Below are 24246 nucleotides of genomic sequence, written 5' to 3' on the forward strand. Positions count from 1 at the left end.
TTTTTAATGAAAGACTACCCTGAAACGATAACCTCTCGTCCTAATCTGTAGAGGGCTGCCCTTCACAAAAACATGTGAGTTTTCATTAGAGCATGGTTCAAGATCAATTTAGGTTGAACATTTAAATCGTAACATTTATTTTGGCAACACTCTGAACCTCAATATTTACCAAAAAAAATAGACAAACGGCGGGGATAAACCCAGCACGACAGATTCACCCTCCGCATGTGTTTATTCTTTCACCTAGGATGTTGGGAAGCGTCTAGAAAACCAAAAGAACCAGGATAAGAATGTTGTAGAAGCTTCGTATTTTTGTGGATTTGTTTGCTATCGATGACGTTCCATCAGATATGTCTAGAACAATGCAATACCCATAAACAGAGGGCCCAAACTTCTCACATACATTTTCAAGTCCATTCAATCCATCCATTCAATACATTCCAACGTGAATTCTTTATTACCTGACAAACCCTTTTAAGCAATCTGGTATGTACATTTTACTTCAATTGCTTTTTTGAGTTATTGCAGATATCAACAATTCAACCTGTGTGCATGTTGATGGGAAATTCATGGCATGATCCTTAATTTTGCCTATTTATTTGTTATGCGAATTCGAAAGCTTCATGGGGTTAGAATAGGATGAATAAATGCGCTGATTGAATGAAATGATGGCGCAGATAGTTCATGGCTCCGTCTTACATGAGAGATCCGCTGCTGCACTTCCTGCCTTTCAGACTCAGTACAGATGACTCCACGACGGGTCAAGTGGATTGGTTGGAAACATCCAATTCCCACATCTTCAAGGTCAATGTACCTGGTAACTATATAGTACATACCCGTCCATTGCTTTTACATATTTTCTAATCAGTCGGTCAAGTTTTGCACTGTTTAAAACATTAGAAAGGAAACTGGTACCATAACGTTAATATATTAGAGATGAGCTGCAGTCATTGCATGCCATACAAGGTTCTTAGGGATGGAAATGACACCATGTATCCATGAGGTGATATTAATCGTTTGTGTGTATGTTAAATTATAGGTCAAGGGCTGAGTACTTGAATGGGTGTCTGGTTTTTTACAGTGGATTCTTATTGCAATAATCCAAATTCAGATTACTGCTCTTAATGTATATGCAAAATGGTCTGTACTTTTTCAATTCTTGAATGAGTGCGTGATTTTTTATAATTAATTGCGCTGAGAAAAGCCTGTGGGCTGATCTTGTTACTTTTTTTTTTTTTAAGTGTTTTTGTGCATCCGAAGATTAATTATATATATTTTGACTCATAATTTGGAACAGGTACTATTTTTTTTATAATATATGAACAATAACTCAATAACTATAAATAAACATAAATTCATCTCACACCAAGTTTGAGTATTATGTACTATAGGCTTGTGTTTTGTTAAAATTGTCAACTAGGGCCTAACTCCACTTTGGACAGCTCATTTGATGGAGATGATGATTGCATTGAATTCTTCTTTTCGCGAAGACCAAAATCGACTTAAAGATCATCCAATTTGGACAAGCAGAAATGTGTTTTTGAATTTATACCCACACATGTGTAAATTGTCAAGGTCGGCTACATCATCATGTAGGCTCATGAAGCCCAATGGATGTGTCTCTTGACCCTCAACGATTTATCTAAATATAAGAAACCTCCATCCTCATTTGGAACCTCACTCACTCACACATTCTTCTCTCTCATCATTTGATTGGTTCGTACAATTTATTGGGGATATTTTTTCCTCACAGGTGTGGCAGTAGAAAGACAAATTGCAGGACGAATTACAGGGCTGAAATTTCAGAGACTGTTGCAGGGTTGACTAACATTGCCCAAGGGTGGTTTGACCTCCTTTGACTGCAATTTTTGTGTTTGAATTTCGTTTTTGGCAGGACACATCTATTGGCACAAGAATTGAGGCTTTTTGTTGACTTTGACTGTAGACATCTCACAGGGTTGACCATAGGCCTGACTGTAGAGTTGATTGCAGAGTTTGACTAGGTTTGACTGCTATTTTCAGGACTGTTTTGGGCTGACTTTGACCACCTTATCAGACCGAGTTTCACTGGTTATGGTCAAGTTGCTTTGAGGACATTTGTTGCTGCTTTGACCAACATTGACTTTCTGGTTAGGGCTGTTGACTACTGCAGAAAGTTTCAGATTTGATAGGGCTGCTTTAATCATCATTTTACAAGTCAATTTCGACTTTATTTTACTCTCTTTCTCTCAGCTGAACATTTGATATAATAATAAAAAGAATTGATCAAAAGGTTTTCCCCATTTTGGGGTTTTTCCCTAACATTCGCCAAATCTGGTGTCCTGTTGTCTTGGCTTGTCTTTTGCTTTTATTGTTCATGTTCTATCTACAGTTACTGTCAATGTGATTTATGGTTAATGCAATTTCTATTGGAAAAATAAATTGGAAATTGTCATTGGTTGCTAAAGAAACATTGAAGTAATTGTGCTAAGCATAGAACATACCATTGTTAACTAAAATTAACATGGTATCAGAGCCCAGGTGAAGACAAAGCCCAAGCAAGAGTGAGAAAAACAATCACTAAGAGAGAAATGTTGGACAAGACTATTGGACAAGTCTTTGTGGCATCTACATCTTACTTCAAGACTGAGGACAAGCTTAATGACAAAACTGACTATCATGCATAGAAAATGACTTTGGACTTGGCTTTGGAAGAGCATGATGCAATGGATTATTTGCTGGGAAAAGTGGTGGAGCTTCCTTTAAATGCATCGGCTGCTGCTAAGACAAAGTATAAGAAAGGTGAGGTAAAAGCTAAGAAAATTATCATTAACTCCATTAAAAAAAATTAGTTGCCCATATTTTTGATTTGGGAACATCTAAGGAGATGTATGATAAGCTGGTTGAGATGTTCAAAGTGAATAATACAAATCAAATCCTTTTTCTCAAGAACAAGTTGAAGGATATCAAGATGAACAAAGGGGAGTCTATTTAATCCTACTTCATGAGAATAACACAAATCAAGAATGATCTACTAAGAACAAGTTGAAGGATATCAAGATGAACAAAGGGGAGTCTATTTAATCCTACTTCATGAGAATAACACAAATCAAGAATGATCTACTATATATTGGAGAAGTTATTGCTGATAGGGAGCTCACTCTCATTGCACTTGGAGGTCTTACAAGACCTTGGGATGTATTTGTCACCAATATTCTTAACAATGACAGAATACCTGGTTTCGATGAGTTATTGGCTAGATGCATTCAAGAGTTAACAAGCATAATGGAGAGAGACAAGCTCTCAAATGAAAATGAACCTACTGCTTTCTCCGCTCATGCAAAGAGGAAAAATAATGTTGGTCCAAGGAGTCAGGGTCAAGGGTTCAAGAAGGGTTTCAAGGAAGGAAGAAAAGGAAGGTGCTACAATTGCAACAGGTTTAACCACTATGCTAGGGAGTGTCCTCACAAGAAGAATACTCCAAGGGATGATAACAACTACAACCACAACAATTTCAAAATCAATGACAATCAAAGGAACAAGAAGTTCAACAACAAAGGAACAACAAGTTCAACAACAAAGGAAAGAGGAATTCTCCTGTTGCTCGAAATGGTAATGGTCGACCTCCCAAAAGGACGAGAAATACCAGGTATGATGAAAGTAATATTGTAGAAAAATAAGATGAGTTTTATCTTATTTCCGCTCTATCTACTACCTCTCCTCTAGACATCTTGGATTATTGGTTGATTGATAGTGGAGCTTCAAGGCACTTCACTGGGTACAAGGAGGTCCTCTCAAATTTGGTTGAAAAGAAGACTAATCTAGAGATCATATTTGGAGGTAGTACCACCTACCTCGTGAAAGGGATAGGTACTTTCACTCTTCACTTGAATCAAGGTCAAACCATTCATCTACAATAAGTATTGTATGTGCCTGATTTGAAGAAGAACTTGGTGTCTATTTCTGCAATGGAAGATAAAGGCTTCAAGGTAGCATTTGTTAATGGAAAGGTATGTATTTGGCAAAGAAACCCTAAAGATGCATTTACTCTTGGATTTAGGGTTGATGGTCTCTATCAAGTTGGAGGAAGTCCTTTGGGAGCTTTGGCAAGCGATACTTCACTTCAATCTGAGCTATGGCATTGGAGATTTGCCCACTTACATTACAAAGCCTTACCTGGGGTAAGGAAGATGGTCACAGGTATGTCCAAATTCAACATGAATCATGAAGGTGTTTGTCAGGGTTGTGTAGTTGGGAAACTTACAAAGGGACCATTCCCTTCTAGTGAAAGCAAGACAACCAATATTCTTCAATTGGTCCATTCTGACTTGTCTGGTATGTTGCCTGTAACATCGTTGGGAGGATACTTATATTATGCAATCTTTGTGGATGACTACTCTCACAAAACATGGATCTATTTCTTGAAGAGGAAGGATGAAGTGTTCAAATGGTTTCGTTCTTTCAAAGCATTGGTGGAAAATCAAACAGGGAAGAAGATCAAGATATTGAGGATCGACAATGGAACCGAATATGAATCAAATGAATTCAATGATTTTTGCAGAGAGGCTGACATTAAGAGGGAGACAACTGTTCCATACACTCTTGAGCAAAATGGAGTTGCTGAAAGGAAGAATCGAACAATCATAGAAGCCACCTGTGCCATGCTCCATGATCAAGGCCTACCGAAGTTCTTATAGGGAGAAGTTGTGCCTAAAGAGAAAAGAAACAAGTTGGAAGCATCTGGGAAGAAGGGTATATTTGTTGGCTACACTGAAAATTCAAAGACATATAGAATCTATGTGCCTGGTCAAAGATATGTGGAAGTGAGTCGTGATATTACTTTTGATGAAGACATTGCCCTTGAGAAAGCCCGAGATCTCCCCATCCCAATGAAGGACAATGATGACGTTGCTGCTACTGAAAAACAGGGTGAACCTCTGTCATATGATTCTATGCACGATGTTGAAGGCCCGATGGATCCTATTGATCCACCTCCTTGTTGATTTCTGGTAGCATCGGATGTGATCTAAGCCTCAAAATTTGCAAGGAGGCTAGGACACATGTATTCCAGAATACCCATAAATCGTTTTGGGAAATTCCACCCGGAGACAATTTTATTAAAATAATTAATTATTTTTAATGGATGCCTAAGTCTAAACTTACGAAATTAAAATAATTAAAGGGTATTAATTAAACTGGGGGTGTAACTTCTAGAAGAAGATGAGGATTAAGCAAGAATGCTTTGAGCCATTGATTAGAATCTAATCTGGGCCGTTGGTTACTTAATGAGAAGATATAAGCAGAGGCTTGATGGGTATTTATGAAGAGAGCAGCACAACAGTTGTAGGAGAAGTAATCGAGGTGATTTCATGCAGTGAGGGGCAGAGATAGTTTTCCAGTTGGAAAATTTCCTTGATCTGGGGATACATTACAGAGGAGGCAGAGAGAGATCCAAAAGAGGCAACGCAGAGCCACGTTGAGGCAGCGCGGAGCCTGAGAGAAGATTCGAAATTTGTTGGAGAGTCGAGTTCAAGAGCCAGAACGTGGGGTGTGAGAACGAAAGGGCGGAAAGTCGAAGTTCCAGAGGCAAATCGATCAACGAAAGGAGTAACGCAGTCCCCAGAAGTTGTGGCATAGAGCAGCGCAATGATTGCACAGAAACTGTACAGAGGTAGCTAGGGGTTAGCCATTCAGTGGTTGGATCAGTATTGGATCGCTAGTGATAGTGTCTCACTCATCTCTCTGTTAGTCAGATTCTCTGTATAGGATAGCCAGTAAGGCATCCAAAGATTGTATTCAGAAATTACTGCTTAATAATACAAGCCCTCAGCTGCTGCACTGATTTTCCCACATTGGGTTTTTCCGGGGACATTGGTCCAAAACCAACATTGTCACTTGTGTGTGGTATTTCTTTCTTGCTCAGATTCTTGTTTCCGCATATTATTTAAAATTGTGAAGGCTGTAGTTGTATTTACTTCAATATTTACAGTAGAACACAATAAATAATTTGCATGGATTGACAAGTAGAAGAAGTAATATCAATTTGTTGCAGTAGTGATTCGAGGTTTCTCGAATTTTCACACTCCTAGTGATCCCTCTACCTCAAGGAAACGTCCACTATGTCTCAAAGATACTCTCGAAAATTGTGAAAGACATATTGCTCCAAGAGGGACATTTCATGAAAGTAAGAAGCCGAACAAGTACCAAGGATATTTGGTTGCTATGAGTACTATTGTTCAAGCTAAACCATGCACATTCGAAGAAGCCGTAAAGCACCAAATATGGAAGGATGCAATGAATGAGGAATATGAATCGATCATGAAGAATGATGTCTGGGACGAGGTGCCTAGACCCAAGGACAAGTCCGTAGTCACCTCGAAATGGCTTTACAAAATCTAACATGGAGCTGATGGGAGTGCTGAAAAATATAAAACTAGGTTCGTTGCTCGAGGCTTCTCTCAAAAAGAAAGAGTGGACTATGATGAGATATTTGCACCGGTTGCCCGATATACCACTATCCAATCTATTATTGCTCTTGCTACCGCTCAAGGATGGAGCCTACATCAAATGGATGTTAAGACTGCTTCCTTGAATTGCTTGCTTAAGGAGGAAGTCTGCTTGGAACAACCTCTGGGATTCAAAGTACAAAATCGAAGGACACATGTATGCAGGTTGAAGAAAGCCCTCTATGGGTTGAAGCAAGCCCCGAGGGTTTGGTATGAGAGGATTGATAGTTATCTTATGAAGCTAGGATTTACAAGGAGCTATGCTGATCCAAACCTATACTTCAAGTTTGAAAAGGACATGCCTCTCATTTTGGTCCTTTATGTAGATGATATCTTTTTGACTGGTGCAGACACTCATTTATCAATGCAAGAGGGAGTTGACTTTCGAGTTCGAGATGAAGGACCTAGGACTGATGCACTACTTCTTAGGAGTGGAGGTTTGGCAAAATATAGGCGAGAATTTCCTTCTCAAGGAAAATACATTGCGAAGTTGCAAGAAATATGTGGGACGTTCGATTGCAAGTTTATGTATACTCTGATGGAACTCAACTTCAGAAATCTATGTGGAAGTGTTGCTGGGCCCGAATTGGTAAACCCTTCTGAATATAGACAACTTGTGGGGGCCCTGATGTTCTTGGTAAACTCTTGACCGGACATATGCTTCACTTTGAATACGTTGAGTCAATTTATGGTTGAGCCTTATCACATACATTGGATTGCTACTAAGAATATCTTAAGATATCTTCGTGGCACAAGCAACTATGGGTTGAGATACATTGCCGGGAATTTGAGGCTACATGGATATACCGATGTTGACTGGGATGGCAATGTGGTGGATAGAAAGAACACGTCAAGATGTTGCTTCTCATTGGGATCTGCTCCAATTTCTTGGATGAACAAGAAGCATAAATTGGTTGCTCTAAGCACCAATGAGGCCAAATACATTGCAGCTAGTATGGCCTGTTGTGAAGTTGTCTGGTTGAGGAAGCTCTTCATTGAGCTATTTGAGCACTTGTTGGATTCCACTGTGATATATTGTGAGAACCAGAGTGGGATTCGCCTTTCCGAGAGAGACTTGGAGTTATGGAAGGACCCTCCCATGAGGGTCCTGCTTGAGTTGGACATTGAGCTTTGGGAGCTCTTGGGGGCTTGTGGTACTTCTTGGAGCTACGAGCGACCATAGGGTGAGTGGTTCTACTTGCCCTATAGGTGCGCTGTGTACAGGGTGAATGGTTCACCTTTCCCTACGATTGATGACACATGTGTGTAGGGTGAGTGGTTCACCTTCCCCTACGGTTGATGATATATGCATAGAATGAGTGGTTCACCTTCTCCTTTGGCATATGAGCAGGATGAGTGGTTCACCTTCTCCTGCGAATGCCCTAGCATACATCCTACCCATGTAGTTCGAGACTCATGGGAAGTACCTCTTATCTGGCTAATGAGTTGGGAAAAGTGGATAGGGACCACAGCACTATAGATGGACGCATCATGTACTGTCATACTCCCTATGTCTAGTGCATGGTGTTCAACAACTTGATCTAAGATAAAGTCTAATTAGGACCCCTGGACTGATTTTTGTCAGCGAAGAGTGGTAAGGTCTTGTGACTCACTCTTGATCAATTCTTCTTCATTATCTATATGAATGTTCAATAGAGCAGAGATGAGATGCAAAGATGGTACATGATGACATGATGATAGATGGATTGGCAAGTGGAATTCTCCCTAGTTGAGAGGGAGTGTTAAAATTGGCAACTAAGGCCAAATTCCATGTTGGACAACTCATTTGATGGAGATGATGATTGCATTGAATTCGTCTTTCTGCGAGGACCAAAATTGACCTAAAGATCATCAAATTTGAACAAGCAAAAATGTGTTTTTGAATCTATGCCCCCACGTGTAAATTGTCAAGGTCGGCCACATCATCACGTAGGCTCATGAAGCCCAATGGATGTGTCTTTTGACCCTCAATGATTTATATAAATATAAGAGACCTTGATCCTCATTTGGCACCTCACGCACTCACACATTCTTCTCTCTCATCATCTTATTGGTTCATACAACTTATTGGGCATCTCTTATCCTCACACGTGGTAGCAAAAGGACAAATTGCAGGACGAATTATAGGGCCGAAATTTCAGAGACTGTTGCAGGTTTGACCAACGTTGACCAAGGGTGGTTTGACGTCCTTTAACTGTGGTTTTTGTGCTTGAATTTCGTTTTTGGTAGGCCACACATTTTGTTGACTTTGACCACAAACATATCACAGGGTTGACTGCAGGGTTGACCTCAGAGTTGACTGTAGAGTTTGACAAGGTTTGATTGTTGTTTTTAGGATTGTTTTGGGTTGAATTTAACCACCTTACCAGACCGAGTTAGATTGGGTATGACGAAGCTTCTTTGAGTACATTTTGTTGCTGCTTTGACCAACGTTGACTTTCTGGTTAGCGCTGTTCACTGCTACAGAAAGTTTCAGATTTGACAATGCTACTTTAATCATCATTTGGCAAGTCAATTTTGACTTTATTGTACTCTCTCTCTCTCTGCTGAACATTTGATATTATAATAAGAAGAATTCATCAAAGGGCTTTCCCCATCTTGGGGTTTTTCCCTGGCATCTGCCAAATTTGGTGTCCTCTTGTGTTGGATTGTCTTTTGCTTTTATTGTTCATGTTCTATGTACAGTTACTGTCAATGCGATTTATGGTTAATGTGATTTCTATTGGAAAACTAAATTGGAAATTTCCATTGGGCTGCTAAAAGAACATTGAAATAATTGTGCTAAGCATAGAACATACCATTGTTAACTAAAATTAACATGTTTGTAAAGGTAAAGATGTTTTTTTTTTGAATATTTTACTAAAATAATTAGATGAATGTAAAAAGAAATTCACTGCCTTTTTTCGCTATAATCTATATAAAAATTTGGAGTAGACGTTTTATTTATCTTGCCCTACTTAAACAAAACTACAATAAGATGAGACTAAATTTATCGTAAACCTAGTTTTGTTAAGTTTCTAAGTCTCTGGAGGTATCAAAAGTAAAATATTAAGGTTTCCAACTCTTTTGATGCTTCTAAGTACGATCATTGACTATGGTTTTTACGTAAACCTTCATAACAACAAATGAGGATTCAAAAGGAAGGTTTGATGGGGAGACCCTTGAGTCGTTGATTCACTAGGCTCCTTATATATGGATCCAAAAAACTTGTGATTTGTAAATTGTAGTGGATACTCCATTAGACAGTTTGTTAGAATAGATTTGATAAAAATAAACTAAAGTCCATACTATGAAGGTTAAATTTCTTTAGATTTCAGATTTGTTAATTTTGATTCGTTGTTTATGCATGAAATAGATAAAATGCAGAAAATAAAGAACAAAATACAATTATACACCAACCTCAATGAACACAAAAATATGGTTTGGGAAATCCTCATGGGTGAAAGCCTAGCTGGAAGGTGAAGTAGGCGAGGTTGCTTGGCTTTATTTTGTCTAGAGTGGAAATAATGCAAATACAAAGGAGAAGGTACTCTCTATGGAGTCATCTCAAACCTATGGCCTAATAGGCTACTATAGAATACTAAGTTCCTTTGTTATGCTCTTTCACTTCCACTCCTCTCCTCTTATGCTCTTTTCAAAATGGAATCTCCCTCTCCTCTTAATGCATGTCCTTATGAATAATATTGAAAAGATTATCCAGGACTTGTTGCAGGTTGGCTTGATGTATCTTAGTATTAGCCCTTACTCCTTACACATCCCTTGTGGTCATGGTATTAAAGAAAGACGGTTGTTGGTGCATGCCCTTGACTTTTAAGCTTTTAAGAAATTGATGGTCAAAGATAAATTTCTCGTCATAGTTATTCATGACCTCTTCGATGAACTACATGATGCTTAGTTCTTCATTCAACTTGACCTTCTCTTTGGTTATCACCAATTTTGGATGGAAGTAAACATCCCTAAGATTTCCTTTAACACAGTGGGAGGACATGAGTTTGTAATGATGCTTTCTAGTTTTTGCAATGCCCCATCCCCTTCTTAGAGCTTCATGAACAAGCATTTTTTTGCATTTCTTGCACAGCTGTGTGCTTGCTATCTTTGATAATGTCTTGCTTTATACTTATAGCAAGATGTAGGAGGTATGTGTGGAGCATCTTGAGAAAGCCTTACAACTACTCTAGAATAACCAATTGTTCTTGAGGCATTTCAAATGCACTTTTGGTGTTTCTAAAGTGGCATATTTTGTTTGTGTAGATAGTGGATCAATGTTTGAGTGAATCTCAAGAAAATCTTAGCTATGAAAGATTAACCACTTTCTAAGGAGTTGAAAAGTTTGTGGTTTTTTATGATTTATTGGCTACAATAGGAAGTGTGTGAAGAATATTGGGTGAATTATAGAGCCAATAACTACCTTGCTCAAGAATAATGCTTGTGTGTGGAGTGAAGTAACCCTTTTATGCTTTAAATGAAGCTATATGCACAATTTTAGTCCTAGTAATACTTAATTTCACTAAGAACTGGAATGCAATGCTTCTGGATGAGGTCTTAGGGCAATGTTGATGCAAGAGGAGCACCCATTGGTGTTCACCCTTAAACAATTGTGTGTATGTGGAATTTCACGAAAGCCCACTTATGAGAAAGGAATGATGGACACCGTCAATGCCTTTGTTGCATGGAACTTGTATCTCATTGGGAAGTCATTCTAGTTTATAATGGACCATCATTACTTGAAGTGCTTTTTGAAAGAATGTTGTTGCCACTTAAGTACCACATGTGGACCACTAAGGTGTTAGGTTTTAATTGCAAGATCATATAGAAGAAGGGTAAGAAGAATATGGTGTTTGATGCTTTTGTTTAGGAAATATGACGATGAAGGCTCCCTCTTAGCCTTATCCTTATTGGTACTTGATTGACTTGAACAAATATGGTAAGAATGGTTGTCCAACAACATAATGGTTCAACTCATTAAAGAACTTTAGGAAGTCTCTGATCCCCACCTATTGTCTATACATGGTAGTAGGATACCTTGTGGTATAAGGGGCAATTTTTTTTGGGTTTAGAATTTTATGTAAAAAGAATGGGTGATAGTTTAACTTCATTCATCTCTTGTCCCATCATGGGTCTTGTTACCTACCATTTTGTGGGTGATATCCCTAGCATAAATTTTTTCTCCAAGATGATCCTCAATCGGCAGCTAGTAGCCCCTTGCAGCCACCAACTAGCTCGTTGTGCCACTTCTCTGCCACTTGAGCCAACCATGTGGTCCTTCACCTATTTGTCATGATTGTATGTTTGAAGGTGGGCTCTCGAACCTAAAGGTATGCCTTGTCATTTGGTAATTGAGCAGAGTATTGCAGTTTGCTTATCATGGACACCTTTGGGCATGGATTAATGGGGGGATTTGACGGAAATAATGGGATAGGTCGGTGCTCTTGTCCCCTAGACCCCGTTTGGATATTAACGGTGGATTATAGTTCGTGGGATCTCTTTAAGTGACCATTCGGTTTAGGGATGGTATTTCATGTTTCATGGGAAACCTTGATTTTGGTTGCGTGGCCCCTCTCCCTCATCGATATATATTGCCCCTTTTCCACTCATTATAACCCCATTCATCATTTCTCCCACTTGGGTCCACATTCCTCCACTGGGTCCACATAGGGCTAACTCTCCCCTCCCCCTTGCCCACACCTTGAGACGGGCTTGGAATGATGCCTCGGAGGTTGATGTAGCTAAAATGAAAAGTAAAAGCATAATTGGCCACATTCAACAGGAAAATGTACCACAAAATGCAAAAGATGGCTGGGACAAGCACATTTAGCACATGGGCAAAAGCCAATACATGAGCTCTAGCCCATCATCATGGTCGTCACCCTGGTCCCTATAGGCTCTATGAGCCTCCTTCATCATATAGGAACCCATGATTGGCCCAACCCCTGGTGGGAAATGAACCGCCCTACCTTAAAAGGGGGTATCCACTGCTATATTTTACACATCATGCTCTTACCCCTTGAGACCCAGGCAATTAATTAAAGACAAATCATAAAAGGGCAAAAGACATATAAATAAGGGTGGAAAAATCAAGGCCGGGGCACTTCATGTATCACGATTGTTCCCTCCTACACATTATATACCCAAGTGTGGGCTTCTCTTTTACTAGCTACCCTTGTACCCCAGCATGTGGCCCAAGGCTACCCCTTTTAGTCCCTACTCCATCCATCTCTTTATCACATGCCACTGCCTTTTAAAGGAAGTACCTTGGACATTTTATCCCTTTTAGAAGTAGAAGCCACCTAATGGGATACTTGGTTAACCCCATTTGGAACATGGAGACATCAACACCTGCCAAAGCCCATTATGGAAGGATAGGGCATTATGAAGTCCCCACTTGTGGTCCATGGTTTGTAAGCTCTTTTAATCGATTTCCTTGATGACTTCTTGTACTAGAAGGCTAGGGGACGCATTAGATTTTATGCGGGATTGCAGGTGGTCTCCATGTTGGGTTTGGTCTCCCTATACAAGGTCCTAACCCTCTAGAGGGCTACATTGGCACATGTAGGTGTGTGTTGAGAACAATGGGCCTCCAAAATAGTAAACAACACTCCATGGATCCTCAGAGATGTGCAGAGATTGCTCGAGATTGACCTATTAGATGAGGAAGATGCACCTAGTTCACCTTTGCCCAACCCGCCCCATGGTTGTACCATGTACTTGGCAGATGACCCAGGAATTGTATGTTGATGTGGCATCACTTGCACCATCATCTGAGCCCTTACAGATGGTCTACAGGCATCTTCGACTTACTTGGATACCCATGAGGCCACTTGTGTTCCCTCACTGCCATTGGGAGCGCCACCAGTTTATTATGTGGAGAACAAGGGGCCAAACCCTTGTCCATTACTTTTGGAAGCCCAAGTCATCATTTTGGCACTTATGGACTTCATCAGGCCTCTCAGAGAGCCCAACGACATGCATGATTGATTATTCGACCTCTTGGGAGGTTTATTATTTTATTTATGAGCGAGTTTGGTGGGATTGTCACTAATAGATAGTTATTTGCACATTATTTTAGTTGATGGGCAAATGTAGGCTCAAATTAGGAAATTTGAACTCCTAATGAGTGTATAAATAGGATCATTCTTCTCTCTTGAGAATTTCACACTTTTTCTTGGAGGATGAATTGGAGCATGGATGAATTTTGATGTTTGGATTGGAGTATCTTATCTTGGAGCTTCTTTATTGTCAAATTGTTGATGGTTGGATATGTTCTCTTACATGTAAGTACACACTGTTAGCGCTTGAAATTTCACCTCAGGCTGAAAAAGGTAAACTCCAAGGCAACATCAAACCACTTAGCCTCGTAGCTAGCCCTACGGGGCAGGAGAGGGCTCTCTCCGGTATATCTCGGTAAAGATCTTCAATGGGCGAGATAACCAAAAAGGGAACATTGATTTTAGGCTAGTAAACTGATAAAAGGTTTGAATTGGGAAGGTTTAAGATTTTGGTGGAAAATCGGGGAAAGACAATTTTGGGTGCGGGGATTGGACACAGTTTTTGCAGGGGGTTCTTTGGGGCAAGGTAGGAGACTGTATTGATGCCTTTGAATTAAGTGAATGGATAGGAATGACCGGTGAGGGGCTAAAGAGAGCAAGAAACCTTCAAGAGTTCTCTTTAGACAGATGAAAACATAAATATTAAGCAAATTTAAAAGCAGAGCATGGCAATCATGAATTCTACTTTAACACTTCATTTGCCTAATTTGCAGAAGGAAAAGTGAGAAGATGAATCACATAACAAACTTACAAGTACAAAGAGAAACACACCATGAATACATGTAACCACAGGAATCCCAAAAAGGACTGCAAAACCCTGGTCTTTCTTCCTTTGCCAAAATTGCAGAGATACAATGAGTAATACAATAGAGCTTTCTCCCTCAAAAGTCCAACCTCTCCAACCCCTGAAAATGACTAAGAAAATACATAATATAGGCAAGCTAACACCTTTCCTTGCCTCTAGGGGTCGAGCTCATCCTTCTAGGAGCTGTTTCAACCAATTCTAAACTGAGCACTAAAATCTAGGCAGTCAAAACAACTTGCCTCTATAAGCTAGGAAACCAATTCATTCATTAAATGTTTGCTATTTCATGAATGAATCTTCTAGAATAGGTAAATAAGTGTCATGTCAACATGAAAATACATAAATTACATCAAAGAGGGTGAAAAATCCCATCACAAGTCAAAACTGGTCAAAGCTGGGCGAATTCCTGAGCTGTAGATGAATTCCTGTGAAAACTGCCCAACGGGTCGCGCTACTTTGGAGCTGATTTTGAGGTACTTCCAGGTGTCCAAATGAGGCAAAAGTGGGCTTGTTGGAAAGGTCTGGATGTCTACTTTCCAACCCAAGTGGAATTTCTGAATTTGGTGGTCATTTGCCCCTCCAAAATTGCAATCTCCCAAGACTGCTTCCTGTATGTCAAAAAGGTGGCAGAAAGTCATTTTTTGCTTGTTTTTTGACTTTCTGGAGGCCCAAAACTTGGTGAAATTTCTTGGCAATGGCTGAGCAAGTGTATCTTTGCATGACAAATCCAAAAATGCTGAGTTTTCCCAAAAAGGAGTTGCCCAACGAAAAGGTCGCGCGCGGCACGCGACTCGTTGGTGGAGAAAACCTTTGTTTGGCACAAAAAATTCATAATTGACAAAATTTTCTCCAAATTTCTTGAAATTTGGGCTGGGAGTCCCCAATAAAGTACCATGCTCAGTCAAAGAGGCTTTGGCCAAAATTTGGAGTGGATTGGGCCTTTTCCGTCGTTTTAGTGCCTTGGCCAACCTCCTTGGATCTGGCGATTGCAATTTTGACATTTCTCTAAAACCATGACACCTGTGCAAAAAGTGAAGGAGGTTTTTCTTCTTTGGCATGTTATGGACAAAAACCTCTCTCAGTTTTCCAAAATTCATCTTTTATTGCTCTGGAACATCATTTGAGTGCGACTTGTCCCGATGTGTGAAACAAGGAATTTTGTCGAAATGGAGCGAAATGAAGGGGATAGGGGGCTTCTAAATTCTTGGGGAAATTTTTGGGAGTGGGGAGGGATGTTAGGAAGCAGGGGAAAGTGGAATCTCAGAGATTGAGCGAGGGGAAGGGGTCCAAAAGGGCAAAACACAGGCCAAACCTAGAAAATTGCCAGGTTGTAGCAAGAAACTAGGGTTTGTGCGAAAATGAGGAATTTGGCGGATCTAAGGGATGGGAAGCATTTAATAAGGTACTTTAAGGATAGGGGAAGGTGTATGAACATCAGGATACAAGTTTTGCCGATGATTTGACCATCCAAGAGAAATTGCCTTCAAAACCCTAGGAGAGGGAAATGACCTTGCCTAGGCGCAACTGAAGCATGAACAAGATGTAAAATGACTCATTAGACATTGACATGATAGTGACAACCCTATGAATGATGATAGACTCAGCTGAATAATGACATGGACCGACATTTTGACAACTTTAGAAGGAGTTAAAGCAAACCCTAGACCTAATGCCTAGTGACCAAATTTTGCTTGAAAACTCACTGAAATGACAAAATTTGACCTTGACACTCTGAGACCACTTTGTAAGAGCATATTTGATCACTGGAGGAAGGCTGGAAAGACTGACACTAACACACACATCTAATGCTATTCTCGTTTTTCTTTGTCATATGCATTGTATGGGATTTTTTCTATACTAGGGCTAACTACTGCATTACATGATTGCGAAATTGTGGAATTATTGTTTCTATATAGCGTCTCCCAATGTATGGGCCATGTATGTTGAATGAAATCTCCTAGGGATAATTCTACCATTGAATTTATCTTGATAAGCCATCTCTTTTTGCAAAGTGAAGTATAAAAGATTTGAGGTCACTTCTTCTTGCCCTAAAGGCCAAGCGAAGTAGTCCTTAAGGCCTCCTTGATCGAGAAACAGTTTTTTCTCATCATTCTCCTAGAATCCATTCTCCCGAAGGGATTAGGCACTGGTCTACCAATAGGTGATCACTCAAAGAACATTTTTCTTCATATTTTCCCCTTCTCTTCTAGGTTTAGTCAAGTTGGGTCACCTAGGACATCATTTTCCCAACGAATTAGCCATAAAAATGTTCGATCTCCTAGCCTCTTCTGCGTTGGTGTGTCCTCAAGGTCTCCTCCAAATTTGAAGAAATTCTGACGGTGGGATTGTGAGATATCCCAAGCCCTAGCTATGAGATCAAACTTTGCCTTGGTGTTCCCTAGGCTAGTACCTCATAGGATCAATTTGACACCTTTAAATGGAAATTCTTGTTTTGATCCTTTCCCCTTCCTTGTCTGGGTTAAGATCATCATTGGTTGCTAGACTCCCTCCCCTTAACCTAGGCTAGGTCTGCATGGTCCCATGTGGTCCCATACCTTTGAAAAGTTAAGTCTTCAAGAACCACTTGGGATACCAAGCTCAATAAGGATTTTAGGGATTGGGAAGCTCCTTTACAAGTCGTATCCCCCCAACCTAGCCCTTAAACTCTCACCTCCTCCTAGAAAGCCTTGTACCTTGCTTAAAGAGCAGGCAAGTTCCATTCTTGACCTCCTAGGAAAAGAATCATTAAAGCCACTTCACATCGATTTGTTGATTCATTCTTCACAAGTGACTCTCCATATATCGGGTCTTTTCCCATCGGTGAAAGTTTGTAAAGAGAAGGGAGTCTTAACTGAGGTGACAGTGGGCTAAGTCTCCATTGTTGCCCTTGATCTATAGTTGTCCCTTAAGGAATCCCTTTTACCCCCTGCTAGTTTGAGCGGTAACATTTTGGCGCCATTGCTGGGGACACGAAACGTGTGTTTTGTTCCCCATATGACATATTGACATATCATTGTTGGCGACTCCATTGGAACTTGCAATGTTTTAAAAAACGGCCGGCTCAGAACCGACTCGGCTGAGTTGGTCCTAGCTAGACCCTCTAACTGTGACTCGACCTAGGAAACGGTTCGGCCGACCGAGTTAATACCGAGCTGGCCGGGTTGTCTAACAACTCGGCCGACTCGGTATTAACCCGGTCGGCTCAGCCGAGTCCGTATTAACTCGGCCGGGTTGGAAACAACGACCCAATAACCCAAAAAACAATGATTTTTTTTTAAATGATTCTTTTGGGGGACTCCAAACCGGTTTTTTTTGTTTATTTTGTCTTTGGGGTCCATTCCCCTCTCCTAAACCCTATTTAACCCACCCAACCCCTCTCATTTCCTCACAACCATCTCATGCATTTGAGTGAGAATTTCAGTGAGAGTTTGTGAGGAGTTGTTGAGTTTGTTTTTGGAGCAGCAGTGAGGAGTCTTGGGCAAGCATTGTAGCTGGAGTGAGGAGCTTCTTGGGCAGCCATTTGGAGCAGCATTTGCCATTGAGGAGTTGGTTTCTTGGAGCAACCTTGAGGAGGCAGTTTGTGCCTGGAGGTATTTTTTTTCACTTGTAAAAATCTGTTTTTGCTTATTAAATTTTATGTGCAAATCTGGAAATTGAAAAGAGTGTTTTTTGTGAAAGAAATGAACATTGAATCAATGCTTTTTTGTTTTGTTTTCATTTTCAGATTTTTTGCTTTCATTTCCAAGTCAAAAAATGGCACCTAGAGTGAAAGATGCTGCTTGGACATATGTTGAAATGGTTCATAGTCAAATGCATTGCAAATTTTGCCATAGGAAAATTAAGGAAGGTCTTGGGGTTATTAACAGGCTGAAACAACACTTGGCGGGGATTAGAGGCCAAATTACTCCATGTACCTCACCAAAAATTGGGGAGATTAGGAAGGATTTGTTAGCCAGCTTTGAGAAGTTTAAAGAAGATAAGGCTTAGAGGCTGAAATTGGGAGGAAGAGGAATATACAAAAAATGCTGGCTACCAACCCCCATTTTGATATTGAGGGTTCTTCCTCTATCCCTTGTACTGATGCATCCAACTCCTTCCGATATGTTCCTCTTTTGAGTCTATTCAAGAAAAGGGAAAGGGTAAAATGAAAAAGGGTGATATGAATATCAAAAGTTATTTCACTTCCTCCTTTCCATTAGATGCACATGGTCCTCAAGCTAGTAAAAGTCATATACAACCCACTTTATATGACCATTGGAAGAAAGAATTGAGAGAGACTGCTTGTGATTACATAGCTAGATGGTGGTATGATGCTGATATCCCCTTCAATGCTTCCCATTCACCATATTATGAGCCTATGTTTGATGCCATACATGCTGCTGGAAAAGGCTTCAAAGGCCCTACTATGCATGAGCTAAGGGGGTATTTTTTGTAGAAAGAAATTGCCTCCATTAATGAGTATTTGAAAGATTTCAAGGACTAATGGGCAAGAACAGGATGTACCATCATGTCAGATAGATGGGCTGATCAAAGAAACCATACCATCATAAACTTTCTTATCTTCTGCCCACAGGGAACCATGTTTCTAAAATCAGTTGATGCATCTGATAAGGTAAAAGATGGACAATTGTTGTTTTAGCTACTGGATGAGGTTGTTGAGGAGGTGGCGGTGGCTAATGTTGTTCAAGTCATAACAGATAATGCCTTTAACTATGTTCTTGCTGGTAAACTGTTAGAGGAAAAACATAGAACCATCTTTTGGACCCCATGTGTTGCACATTGCATAGACCTCATGCTTGAGGATATTGGCAAATTAGATTGGGTCAAAAACACTGTAGATCATGCCAAAAACATAACGAAAATTATCTACAATCATTCATGGGTTTTGAGCCTGATGAGGAAATACAGAGGGGGCAGGGATATTATTAGGCCTGCCATCACTAGATTTGCTACTCATTTTTTGACATTGCAATCTATGCTTTCACAACATAGAAACTTGCAAAAGATTTTTTCCAGTGAAGAATGGAATCAAAACCAGTGGTCTCACAAACTGGAAGGCAAAGAATTGAAAAAGAAAGGCAATGAAGAAATATTTTGGAGAAAGGCAACAAAGATTGTGAAGCTTGCTGAGCCATTGGTTAAGGTGTTGTGGTTGGTGGATGGGGAAAGATTCGCTATGGGTTTCATTTATGAGGCTACGGATCTAGCAAAAGAGCAAATAAAGAGGGCATACAAGGATAAAGTGGCTAAGTATGGGCCCATTTGGGCAATCATTGATGAAAGATGGAACAATCAACTCCATCGCCCTATACATGCAGCTGAGTATTTTTTGAACCCATGGTATCATTATAAAGCTAAGGCGACAGTGGCTTTGAAGGGGGAGGTTAGAGATGGATTGATTGACTGCATTGATCGCATGATCCCATTGGAGTGTGATCAGCTGGAGATACACCGACAGGTCACAACCTTCAGCACTTCCTCAGGTACCTTTGGGAAGAACCTAGCAAAGATTGCAAGGGAAGCAAATGAGCCAGGTAAACAAAAATTTCAATTTTCAAATTCTTATACTTATTTTGTTAAATCGTTTATAATTTGAAAGTTGGATATAATTTGTAATTTTGTTGAGCTAACTCATTACACTCCTGTGTTTTTTGCAGCACAATGGTGGAAGGCTTTTGGTAGCCATTGTCCTGAATTGCAGAAGTTTGCAATACGTATTTTGAGTCAAACTTGCAATGCTACTAGGTGTGAGCGCAATTGGTCTGTCTTTGAGAGGATTCACACAAAGAAGAGAAACTGTTTGGATAAAAAACGATTAAATGATCTAGTATATGTCCAATACAACCTCCGACTTAGGCGCAACCAATTGCTGAACAAAAGACCCGATTTAGATCCCATTATGTTGGAAGACATTGATCCAACATCAGATTGGGTAGTGGAGAGTCATCCAGCAGAGTTTGCTTCTAATGAGGATATGGATTATGAATTACAGACGATGGCATCACTGGAACATAATGTTCAGTTGAATGCAGATCCCGATCCACTTGTACCAGCCTCAGCCTCAGAGCCAACAAGTCCTCCAGTTGCAGGCACTTCCTCTGCTCAGCCATGACAGAAGCGCATATCTTGTCTATCTCAACTTGCAGCGATTGCACAACCTGCTAGTGCTACCACTTCTACAGTTGCAGTTGGAGATGATGATGAGGAGGAGCCATGGGGCCCCCTGTCCGACTCTGATCTAGAGATTGATCCAGATGATCTCGGCTTTTCTAGCAGTAGCCAATAGTACTGGTCACAATTTACTTTTGTTGTAGAGGCCATTTCTAGCCTCCTTGGTTATGCGTTTTTGTTTTGATCTCTATATGATGATCATGTATGTATTTGATCGTGCACTGGGTGCCATTTTGATATAATGGATATATTTATGAGCCTACTTTGATCATATGTTGTCTTCTATCTATATTCTAATGTTGTGTGTTTGGAAACATGAATGAAAATCTTTAAAATTATGTTTTTTTATAAAAAAAATAAATATTTAATGTATTTTTTACAACGACCGAGTCATTGAAATCGAGCCGACTGAGTCGATATCGAGTCAGAGTCGGAGTCGGAGTCGAACCTCGGCTGAGTCGGAGTTCTAAAACAATAATTAAAACTTCACATCCATTTGTTGATTCATCCTTCACAAGTGACTCTCCATATACCGGGTCTTCTCCCACCGGTGAAAGTCCGTAAAGGGAAGGGAGTCTTAACTGAGGTGATAGTGGGCTAAGTCTCCATTGTTGCCCTTGATCTAGTAGTTGTCCCTTTTACCCCCTGCTAGTTTGAGCGGTAACATTTTGGCGCCATTGTTGGGGACACGAAACGTGTGTTTTGTTCCCCATATGACATATTGACATATCATTATTGGCGACTCCATTGGAAGAACGAAGCCCTAGTTCTTCATTGATCTCTAAAGTCAATGCTTGTAGGGTGAAACAAGCATTTGTTAAGGCAATTTCATTCACCTTGGCGACTCCAATGTCATTAAGGACCCAACAACATGTTGACCACATATATTCCTGCCATAAAAGTGACATGGATCCCACAGTATCCCTCATCAGAATGCATGAAGAATATGCCAATGTTCGATGGGGATCTGTATTTCGCAGCCAATCACATTGTAAGGTTCATAAGGTATCTTTCAAAGCAAAATATAACTCAACCTTTTGACGAAATGGAATTATTTGTCCTATCCATTGTCCCAAATATCGATTGACTTAAGTCATGTGAACCTAAAAGCATTCTTTCTCTTAGAATGTTGACGACGCACTTCCTGTTACATGAAGGGCCAACTTTCCAATCTCATGAAGACATATGACAAATGTTGAATGTGGCCCTTCAAGAGGAGGAAGTTATTGAATATGGTTTAATGCTTGAGGAAGAGTGTCTTATTGATGCATACTTTAAGGATGGTGCCAAAGGAGAGACTCATGAATTGGAAAGCATGTCCTCTAAGGATAATGAGGAAGAACTCAACCCCGAGAGCCTTCAGACATTGCAATAATGGATGATGGAATATGAAAAATCTTGTAGGAAACTAATGGCCACATATAATTTCCAAGATATTTTCTCCCGCTATTGTGAGCAATCGGAAAAGCTCCGTAACACGAAGAGTGAATATAAAAGAGTCCTACTGATGAACTTCTTCTTGAGGCATTTTATCAAAATCATGTAGTAAATACCTTGGAGATCATTCTTCGGGAACAGATGGAGGAAAAGTCCTCCCTGTCTAAAGAAGAGAATGAATGGCATCCTAACTAATGCCAAATATATAGTGAAGAATGGGAGGGTTCTGAGGAAGACTATGATAGTCAAATAAACGAAGAATGTATGAGTCACTATTGGGTTGTTGATTGGGGAATTGGGTATTATTATAGAAATGAAGACCCCATGGTTTCTCAAGTCCATAAGAATGAGATCAGGGAAGAAGAAAATGCTCCGACCCTTCTGAATAACAATGTTGGTCCTTATGAAGCCCTTCCTAGTGGTTGGAAAGGTCTCTTCTTTATGTTCCAAGATGATTCAATCAAAGAAGAGCCTTCCAAGATTGTGGGAAATTTTGATGACTCTAATATAGAAGAAATTGAGGAAGATGCTACCTTAGGCCATGCCACCGATAAAGGGTTTTTCTTCATGTTTGAGCGTTCCTCCCCTGCCCTGGAAATAGATGTTTGTGATGATGTTCATTCCCCTAGTCTTGATGAAGAACTGCTTTCCCTTATGAAGAACCAGAAATCATGGTTTTTCCCCAGATACAATGATGAGTCCACTCCTTGTTTTCCCAATGACCAAAATAATATCATCCTAAATATGTTTGAGACATTCAATCCGTCTTACCTAAAGGGTGATAGGCTTGAGATAACTCTTCATCAAAGATTCATGTACTTGATCATTCACATTTCTATCTCCTTCTTCGAAGATCAAATTCAATCTTCTCGGTTGATGTCTTTCCCTTCTTCTAGTGTTCCTTTCTACCATATAGGTCTTCTGTTTTCCCACATCCCACTCATGTCATTATTCCCATTTGTATTGTTGGGTCCATTGCAAAAATAATAATGAAAGCATGCATTCTTGTATTGATCAATTGATATGTTGGTTGCATTGGATCTATGATTATACGTAGCACTTGACATTGTATATTATGCATGTTAGTATAGGATGCATTGCATGTGGATTTTGTATTAGAACTAACATCATGTGATATTTCCCTCCTACACATTATATACCCAAGTGCGGGCTTCCCTTTTACTAGCTACCCTTGTCCCCCAGCATGTGGCCCAGGGTTGCCCCTTTTCAGTCCCTACTCCATCCATCTCTTTATCACATGCCACTGTTGAAATTTCCAAGTCTGACCCATCAAAAGTTCCTACTGCATTATCTGGTTTATTTCACCTACTTGTTTATTCCTTATCAAGTTATTTATCCATTTAAATACTGAAAATAAACACCAAAGCAGTCTCAACTCATATACAGATCATCAACTGAAATAATAAACAACACACAAGGGACACTGTTATTTTTGGACAATCGTCCCTGAAAATCGCAATGCAGGAAAATCAGTGCAACAGTTTTGAGGGTTTTATTATTATGCAGATTTCTTAAGTACAACTAGGGTACCAAATTGGCTCACCCAACAGAGATTTCTACATGGCAGTAATACCTCTTCTCGGAAGCAGATATTCAACTTCGCAGCACTAGTCTGCCCCATGAAAATTCTTCCAGCGCTTCTCCAAGGCTCTACGTAGCTATGGAACCCCCTGCGTCAGCCCTCTGCCTCTCTGTGTCAGCTCTCTGGCCTTTTGTGTCATCCACGCAGGCCCCTCAGGCTCTGCATAGTCTCTGGCTGCCTCTGCGTAGCTCCTGCTGCCTCTGTGTAGCCTCATCAGTCACTGCATCGGCCCTCTGGCACTATCTCTGCATCTTTGCTATGTATTCACTGCTCCTTGCTACAACTCAAATCACTTGTTCGAATTTTATCAACAAACCCTGCTTCAGAAAATCAAACTATCAATCTTGGTGTATCTCCAACTGATCCTCAAGTCTCCTCTTATACTTTTCCTGTTGAGTTTTCAACGACCGAGATTAAGTCTCTAATCAACGACTAAGATTAGAGTTGGCTTGATCCATGTCATTTAGAACATTCTCACCCAATTTTATATTAATATCCATTAGCATTTTAATTTTCTTAAGTTTAGACTTAGGAACTCCATTAAAAATATTAATTATTTTAATATCTCTCTAACTGGGTGGAATTTCCCCAAACCATTTCTGGGTTTTGGAGATCTCATGTGCTTTAGCCTCTCCACTAATTTTCATGCCTAGCGCACATTTGATGCTACCACAAATCAACAACCACCACCTTTTAAAG

At 40.1% G+C, this 24246-nt stretch overlaps 1 protein-coding gene across 2 annotated transcripts in view; it reads left to right on the forward strand.

Moving 5' to 3' along the window:
* The first annotated feature begins 313 nt into the window (after positions 1–313).
* The window catches only part of LOC149223996 (15.7 kDa heat shock protein, peroxisomal-like), a 94061-nt gene continuing 70128 nt past the window's right edge, over positions 314–24246 (forward strand). Inside the window, exons 1-2 of one of the 2 annotated variants that reach the window (XM_089385984.1) lie at positions 314–486; positions 678–817. In XM_089385984.1, coding sequence (XP_089242110.1) covers positions 685–817 — 133 coding nt within the window. In that variant the 5' untranslated portion in view covers positions 314–486; positions 678–684. The other variant, XM_089385985.1, reaches the window with a different exon arrangement.

The sequence above is a fragment of the Pinus tabuliformis genome, chromosome Q (genome assembly GCF_031772625.1).
Source record: "Pinus tabuliformis cultivar Carrire ecotype Pingquan chromosome Q, CPIR1, whole genome shotgun sequence".
NCBI classification, from domain to species: domain Eukaryota; kingdom Viridiplantae; phylum Streptophyta; class Pinopsida; order Pinales; family Pinaceae; genus Pinus; species Pinus tabuliformis.